The sequence below is a fragment of the Echinococcus granulosus genome (assembly GCF_000524195.1).
Source record: "Echinococcus granulosus chromosome Unknown EG_S00111, whole genome shotgun sequence".
Classification (NCBI taxonomy): domain Eukaryota; kingdom Metazoa; phylum Platyhelminthes; class Cestoda; order Cyclophyllidea; family Taeniidae; genus Echinococcus; species Echinococcus granulosus.
The window spans coordinates 141,894-150,403 of NW_020170491.1; the positions used below are offsets into that span (position 1 = coordinate 141,894).

General features: G+C 43.5%; 1 protein-coding gene across 1 annotated transcript in view; it reads right to left on the reverse strand. All coding sequences in view use genetic code 11, as the record gives it.

Annotated features, from left to right (window-relative positions):
* Positions 1–7,081: 7,081 nt before the first annotated feature.
* The window catches only part of EGR_08587 (hypothetical protein), a gene marked incomplete at both ends in the record, with an annotated part of 3,237 nt that continues 1,808 nt past the window's right edge, over positions 7,082–8,510 (reverse strand). Inside the window, 2 exons of the mRNA XM_024497836.1 lie at positions 7,082–7,263; positions 7,935–8,166. Of these exons, the coding sequence (XP_024347757.1) occupies positions 7,082–7,263; positions 7,935–8,166 (414 nt within the window). The remainder of the gene's footprint in view (positions 7,264–7,934; positions 8,167–8,510) is intronic.

An 8,510-nucleotide genomic window follows, 5' to 3' on the forward strand; every position in this document is an offset into this window, starting at 1 on the left:
AATTTGGACAGCGTAAAATCGCAAAGGTAACTCAGGTGCTTGCTTCCAAAGTTGACAAAGTGTTGCCTTGCCAATCGGATGTTGACATTAAATAGTGTTCAGTTGATATAACCTATGGGGATCTACACTGAGACACCGAAATATGTTATCAGAATTGCTGGGTCACACAGGTGTCTTGTTAACACCATGCTGACACCAGTTTCAACAAAAATAAAGTTAATGGAATTTAATTTTATTTTGTGAAGAGGGTCATGGAGAGTTTGATGCAAAATTTCAAAGACCACTAATTTTCTTGGGTGTAGCATTTATGCATTCTTCACTCGTGTTTCAGTAGAGAAGTCATTTCCAACTTTATTGTACCACTTACTTGTCACACCATGGTCTCTATCTTTTAGTCATTATACGGGTCGCGCGCTTAGTCTTGGAGGCCCCACCCACTGAATTGGCTAGTCTTCCAATCTCAGGTGACATTCTTCAGTGCTTAATTTTCAGTCTGTGATGTTGTCCTTCTTACTACTGCGTCCGTGGTGTGAAATGAGTGTGAGTCACAAAACGGTTCTTCAGAACAATGTCTGCTTGAAGTAAGCCATGCACCAAGGAGCCATGTAGGGCTTAACATCTCAGGTCTTCATTAAACTTTCCGAAGTAACATCATTGACTGTAATTATCAAATTAATTTCTCCAGCCTTAAAATAATGACATTGCAAATGCAATGCACTTTGGTGACAGTTTTGACATTATAGGGCTTTGTTAATGTGGAAGTCTTGAGCGGAATGGGCCTACAAATTGTTCATAATGACCGATTGGGCAGTACATTGCATGTCGTCCATGATATATACAAAAGGCAAATATTAATCACTTATCAGGTGTTTCGCAAGGTGTTAGCTCTAAATGACTGTGCAGCCTTGTTCTATTTTTGGTCAGCTCTATATTGGGGTCTCAAATATGCAACTACCAATCAGCCTAAAATCCTAACCATGACTCTTGTGCATGTTGACTCGCCTCATGTGGGGCCTATGCCAACCCACAACTGCTCTCTCTAGCATCCGCAAATCACCTTCAACTTCCGCCTCACCATCACCACCAACTTGGTCTTTTCCTTCCGCATTTAATATTATCATCGCTAATGGGCAATGATGTAAGTAATACCTCACTAACTGGTGATGGTCCCTCCTTACATGGTCTCCTCCTACCAATACCCCTGCCCACTCCAAACAGGTCCGATTTATGGCTGAACGATTTGCATGCTACTGATGGCATGCAGAGTATCCACTTATTCCTACTTCTGCATTGTCAGTGAAAGTTTGCTCATGAGGTAACCGATTACTGTCCTGCAGTCTCGCAGACCATGGCAAGTGAGTGTAGAAAACACGTCGCCACATCTGAATCGTTGAAAGAGGCACTATTCACAGCTGCTACCAATATCCATCAAGTAGTGCAAATAAATGACAGTGAAAAACAGGACGCTTATGTTCTCCTGTCGGGAAATGTGGTGTTTGATGTTGTTTTGCAAGAAATGCACATGTTTTGAGATGTATAACGGGAAACACCAGTATAATGATTGGGATCCCGTCACATCATACAAAAGCTAGTCATAGGCTATTGTCGTGCATGCAACAGAGAAGAAGTCTTCACCACCATCTCTACCATTTAAATGCTGCTGAGTAGTTGTCGCCCACCCATCTACCTACCTGTCCATCGCCCTGCCTACTTACTTGCATGTCTTACATTCTCAAGTGGCGTATGAAGTTCCCTCATTGGCAAATTTTGCAGCAGGGATATGAGATAGGGGATATAAGGTCCTGGTGGGTGATGAGGTAAAGTTGGGTTTTGCACCACCTTCACAGACCATGCATTTTACTCAGAATAACTATTCATTGACTTAGACGATCCTTGTTCACTGATTACTCACTTCGCCGACAATAGGGTGGGAGTACTTCGGAAGCTGATAATGCACGAACGCTTTTCCGTGGAAGTCATCATGCAATAACCAAGTGTACTTAAAGTGAATAGTCAAAAATAAAGTAGAAATGCACATTCCCCACCACATCTTTGGTAGAAAGAAACTTCTCATCGCATAGGATTCCCGCAAATGTAGCACCGTGACACTTCCCTGAAGACAAGAGATGGCACAATACTGTGGCAGAATTTGTATTATCGACATGGAGAAGGACTGGATGGGTAGTGGTATGGCCCAGAGGCCATGTCGATGGGCGAAAGTACAAAGCTGCAGCCACAAGTGTGATGGAAACCAAAAGTGGGGATTAACAAATTTGCCAATTGCTACATAACACCCTCTCATTTTGTGCCTCGTCTTCGGCCCTTCCATTGGTCAACTACCGGCGTCCGCCATCCCACCATATTCGATGACGTAAGGAAAACACCCACAAGCCATCCACTCCAGGCATCAAAGTTGCGTGCAACAGAAGACGTATCTCACTACGTCACTCATTCCTCTTTGCAATTCTACAAAATCTGAATATTCATTCTGTTTGAGAACACTGTTGGAGAAAGGGGGATGTGCGTGTCATCACGTATGTCTACATCTAGTCACAGGAAGACTGGCCTAAAGGAAGAGCCATTTAAAAGGGGCTGGGTGAAGAAAGAGTTCCGTTAAAACAATGTTTTTCACTTACTCCTGCTCGTTACTTTGTTGTCGCTTCAGTGCTGGCCAGCCATACCCACCTGGTTTCTACCCAGCTAGTGGAAAGTTAAGTGAGGTACCGCATTTTGCCTTATAGGATATCTATATGCAGGTGTCGCAGACAGCCCTGTAAGAGATTTTCCCAAATAGCTGATGGTCAGTGCCGCCTCAGTGGTTCATGGCTTTTTTACGCAGCACAAAACTGGGGCAGTTACCGAAGGTGGGTGTCATTTTCTACCACTCTGTTGGGCGAGGTCACAGACTCTCCCATTCGCAGCATATGCTCGCCTTCCATCAAATTAAGGTTTGGCATTCAGTAATAAAAATGCGGGCATTTGTTCTTCAAGATCGACCTGGCTATGCTCTGTAGCCAACGCAGCACCCCATGACTTACCTGAAGACGAAATAAGGCACAGAACTGGGGCAGAATATGTATTATCGGGGTACAAGAGGGCTAGATGTCTCCTGGCATGCCTGGAGAGCATGCCACCCGACGAAAGTACAAAGGCAGTGTCTTGGATGCCCTCGAAGCCGAGACGAGGCGTTAAGCAAGCAATCAAAGTAATTCACAATAACAGACGGCGTAATGTACTCACAACTTATTAAGTAGCCCTACAATGTAAAATTGCTGATCATGTATTCAAGCTGACACAGTTTAGGGTTAAAGTCGAAGCCAGTTTTGATAACGCCAATCACATATCCGCATCCACATTCGAACATTCGCATTTATTTGGTGACATTGACTCAACATCCAATGGACAAGCTGTTTGAGAATGGAAACAAACTGAAGAATCTTAGCTTACGCCAGTTTTCCCACCATCCTAGTGCATTTCCTTTTTCAAGTGCGCAACACCTCGATCCACTCACCCTAGCATGTTGAAAACTCTGTCGGTTATAAGTAGTAGAATACGTTGATGTGGATGGAAGTACGAAGGTGTGCTATTTTTAGCAGTTAAAACCATGCATTATGGAAAAGTCAGGTGTAAATTTAGCAAAGGTGAAGCGTTTATAGAGAAATATTTAGGATGGAGGCCAAGGAACTAGAGACAACTTAAACTCTGCTCCATGTGCACATGTATTACACCTGGTTTGAGGAATATGCACTCCCTCGGAACTGTAAAGTTAGGTTATTTCAATCATTCAAGATTATAATGTGGCAAAGATCTATACACATGTGTAAGGGCTAGACAGCAATAGCACGTTTCTCAAACAACAAATGATTTAACCTACTCAAAACTTGACTCCTATGGGTTGGACAGGCACCTCAGCATTTGGTCGAATTTCATTTACATCTAAAACCATCTATGATTTAATTCTCAACAACATTCTATTCCACATTTGTGTAAGTGGCGGAATGCGCTTTTTAAAACAAATCGTAATGCCTTGCCAGAGTGGTAATCTAGGCAGTGGGTGGTTTTTCAAACAAATACTCAAATACAGCAATCGCGGCCACTCATTCTTCTCTTGTTCATCACCTTTGTTCTGTCATTGTATTGTTAAAATATTTTAGCAGGTGAACAATTGACCATTTCTGTTCCAGCCAGAGCAACTGCTATTTGTAAACTTCATGGTATGCAATTGCTTGTGATCTTCTTATTGCCCGAAAATTTTTTGGCCTGAACACACAATCAGGCTAATCATTTAACCAAAATAAAAGTGGTGGGGGCAAAACGCCAAAAGGCGAACAAGAGGAGCAGTGAAATTAGACATGGGTGAAGAATGCACTCGTCGTTGCAGCATAAAGAGCCAAAACTATGGAGGAATATGATGCCTATGTTTCGAGACCACTGACCACACAGATGGCAGTCGTCTCAGGAGTGGATGGAAGGCCTTCGTAAGGGTAAGATATCGAAGGCAAATTCACTATTGTCGTAGACTAAATAGCATTTTTGTTCACTTTTGGACACAAGTCAATCATATGGTGAGGACGGAGCATTGCATCTACCGTGGCATAGTGTGATGTGTTAAAGTCTCCCGTAATCATGGTTGGGTTCTCCACCTACATTGACTAGACGGTTGGTTAGTTGGTCCATCACCACACGATAAGGTGTTCAATATGCGAGTGGTGCCTACATAAAGTAACATTTGGACCTGGTAGGGAACGGCCGTAACTTACCCTCCTGTTTTGTGCATTCCCCCTTTACTAATAAGGAAGCACTGAAAGCTGGCGATTACGGATAATGTCAGGCTATGCAAGTGTGGATAAATAAAAACGGCAGATCAAGAGGTTAACCATTTTCCAACGAGGTGATTCTAGCATGAAGGCGCCGATGAAGAGATGAAAGTGGGAGGAGACACGGTTTACAGCATCAGCAAAACAATTGTCAAATCCACAGAGCACATCCTAATAGGCAACTTCCCTGAGTGGTTAGACGAATGTGCCAACTTCCTTGTGGTGTGCACCATTTCACACCTGGTATAGCATGGAAGAATGGAATGGCGAAGTGTTGAAGTAGATGCATAATTATTGCTAAATGCGCACACACATCTGCTGTCCACCAATGGATGAAGTAAGAATATTTTAAACTAAAAGGGGACTTCGCCGTTCATCTGTTTTCGCCAGAGTACTAGTCGAAATGGAAATGTTGCATGAAACCATCACAAGATGATAATGTGGTGCTTTTGGATTTGTCAAATTTAAGTGGAAAAGCACGACACCCACTACGTGCATGACAAAAAAGCTTCTTATGTTCGGGAATTCCCAAATAACACAAAAAAGGCCACTGTGCTCCTTATTCATTAATTGACCTTAAAATACCAAACCACTGATCATATATTCTAGTTGACAGGGTTCAAGGTTGTCGGCAAAGCCAACTCAGAACACACCAACCACATAATGTGTACACACGTAAGTATGTGAAGTTTGGAGGGTGACACCAATTCCAAATTTAATGTGTAAGTTGATTAAAATTGGAAATAAACTAACGAATTCTAATTTATTTTCCAGCCCAAACTGGCCCCTTAGCAAATGCACCACCCGAATTTTGTAGTGGTGTTTGATACTTTGGCTTACGTGGTGGCATTCCTTTGAAGCGACGTTTACAACCCCTGTCGAAGTTGAGGATAACAGTGCATGGGAAGTCAGTCGCAGGTGGAATCGAGGCTTCAATTCATCAAGCGCGGTAGGTTGCTACACACTTCGTTGACCCATTGTTCGCTTCTTTGTCGCAAATAGCCTGATGTCAATCGGTTTGGGAGGGGGTGCGGCCGTAGGCAGCAATGAGTGGGATAGGCCACTGCCGACTTTATTTGACACCCAGAGGAATGCAGCGGTCCTGCTCATATCATAACAAACTCAGTCACAAGTAAATCTACTTATCAGAAAATCCCTATCAGGTTGTGTGGACAAGAAGCAGTGCACCTAACTTTCTGCAAGTAGGTAGATGCGAGAGGACAGTCGTTGAATAAAGGGTGAAGCCGAAGTTGCAACTGCAATACGCTGCAACCTCAAAGCTCATTGGACTGTCGTGGCTCGTAGGCGTGGAAGCCTGGCCTTTCCGGTGTAATTTTTACAAAGTGTTGTTGTTTATTCCAACAGTTGGCAGGATGGAGTGGGCCAATCAGAAGACCAGTAACGCTACCCAGAAGACGATGACCTCTAACGAACCCGTATTTGTCAAGATGGCAACACCTGGAGAAGCAAAGCCATGGGGACCACTTGGCAGCACCTCATCATTCTCATCTGTAGGCTGTGTTGAGTATTTCGTTATATGCGTCGAGTTGTTGCTGTTATCTCCACTCAAGTTGGTGCCCATGACTCAATGGTGTCACTGAATTTAGGATAGGGCAATGATCTGTGCTGCTGATTTGCGTGAATCAAGAAATGACATGTTTGACAGCACAGTGGGGCAATAAGAACAAATTTCTGCTTTCAAATCCATGGGTTTCTAGTGCAGGTGAGGAATGAATTTCAGTTATATATTTTAAGGAAAATGAAAGATTCACTTTCATGGTTTGTGTTGTGTGAGTGTCCTTTTCCAGTAGCTCTAGGCTGGAAAATTTATTACCCGTGATGGAAGAGAAACAGGATTGGCACTGGTAATCGCGTCACAAAGGTTTGTTTCCACCGATAATTATGAGGGAAGATTGACTTCAGGATTGAAACCTCTAGTGACTGTTTGATTTCGCATTACGTTCTCTCACACAGCGAGGGATTCAGCCGTTCTGACAATCGTGCCTTCAGTAAAGTGGTATTCAGTGATCTGTTTCACCGAATCCATTTCACATGCATTGCTACCCCATGGCCTTTGAATGTCGCCCTCCTTTTATAACTCAAAGGGAGCAATTACAACTGCACACACCACAATTATGGAGTATTTTGCTATCAGCAGCGTGAAGCACACGCTAAGTTAAATGCAAGGACAGTCAAAAAGTGTGCAGCCCATTAACCGCTTAAGGCATCATTCTGTTAACCAAGTCGTACAGCAGGTTACGCCCTCATCTGTGCCGACTAAATTTCTCACATGCATGAGGAGGGATTCGTCTGAGATCACCATCGTTCAAGTAGTGACGTCGATTCCCCACATCACACATCCCATTGTTGAGTTCAATGAGGTGAGGGATGATGGTTACGATATCGGGCCACACTGGAATGGGGTGTCGAACTGTAGTGCTGGTGCCTGCATGCAGCCCCAACATCCACACGCTTTTCGGAAGTATAAAGCGTAACCACGATGGTGGCTGCAAAAAACGAGCCCTGGCACTACTGTTGTCTTGCAGAAATGGCAATCCTGCAGCCTTTGTGAATGCAGTCTAGTCGCATTCAAATATGCTATCTAATGCCTTTTAGTAAGGAGTAATTACATCATTTTAACAGAGATGTGAGACAGCTCTCTTCCAAAGTCTAAGGTAATAGAGCACCACAATGTGAATTGGATGCTGCACACAGCCATGTCGTGACATTAATTTTGCAAAGAAGCTTTCAAAGATCCACATGCCAAATTCCAAGCTCTGTTTGCACTCATTAGGTGTTTGTTTATCCCTAGAACATTCGTAAGCCCATTCCTGCCCCAACAAACTAGTCATTACATGCTACGTCGACGTTAACAAGAGACTGGGTACATTCGACCATGTACAAAAATATGACTGACTAATATGGACCCACCTTCTACTTCGATGTTGACAGTCAAAATAGCAGGCGATGATACAAATGGAATCCACTTGCTACCGCCACCCCCTCCCCCCACTCAATCCACCAATGCTGGTGACGTGGGCTTCTACACGATCCCACCCAGATGCAAAGCAAACACAACAGTCTGAGTAAAAAGTAAATTACTAACAAATCACATACTCAGGGATGAAATAACAAAGTGGTTGTTGTCAGTGAAAGTAACAACTGAGTAGGAAAATTCTTCTCTTTCTTCTTCTTCTTCTTCATACTTGGAATAGCTTTGACTCTGGCGACAAGACAAGGAGACGACAATGATGGAGGGAGATAAAGTGGGGTAGAAATGCGGAAACAGAGAAAGGTGCGTGCAACCTACGAAGATGTGGGGAAATCCCACTGCGCCACCACAGCCAACCTGAAAGCACGAAAGGTGTGGTGACAATGATGGTGACGAGAGCAACAGCGACAGCGATGCTGTTCAGTTATACCAAAAAAGGTGGCCATTCATCCATTCATTTACTTATTTATTCATACACAAGAATAATTTAACTGATGAGTAGACAATAAATTGGAAGCCGCCTCATCATAATCCAAGGAATCATGGCGATAGTGGGTCCTCATTACACTCCTGTCGTCTTCATTACAGCAGTTGATGTGAAGCAATAAGCCAATCGTAATTAGAAACGCGGCTGTCTGGAGTGCAACTACGTACGTCTCAAAGCATCAACCTCAAGACCTGATGGGATTGGCAATGCAACT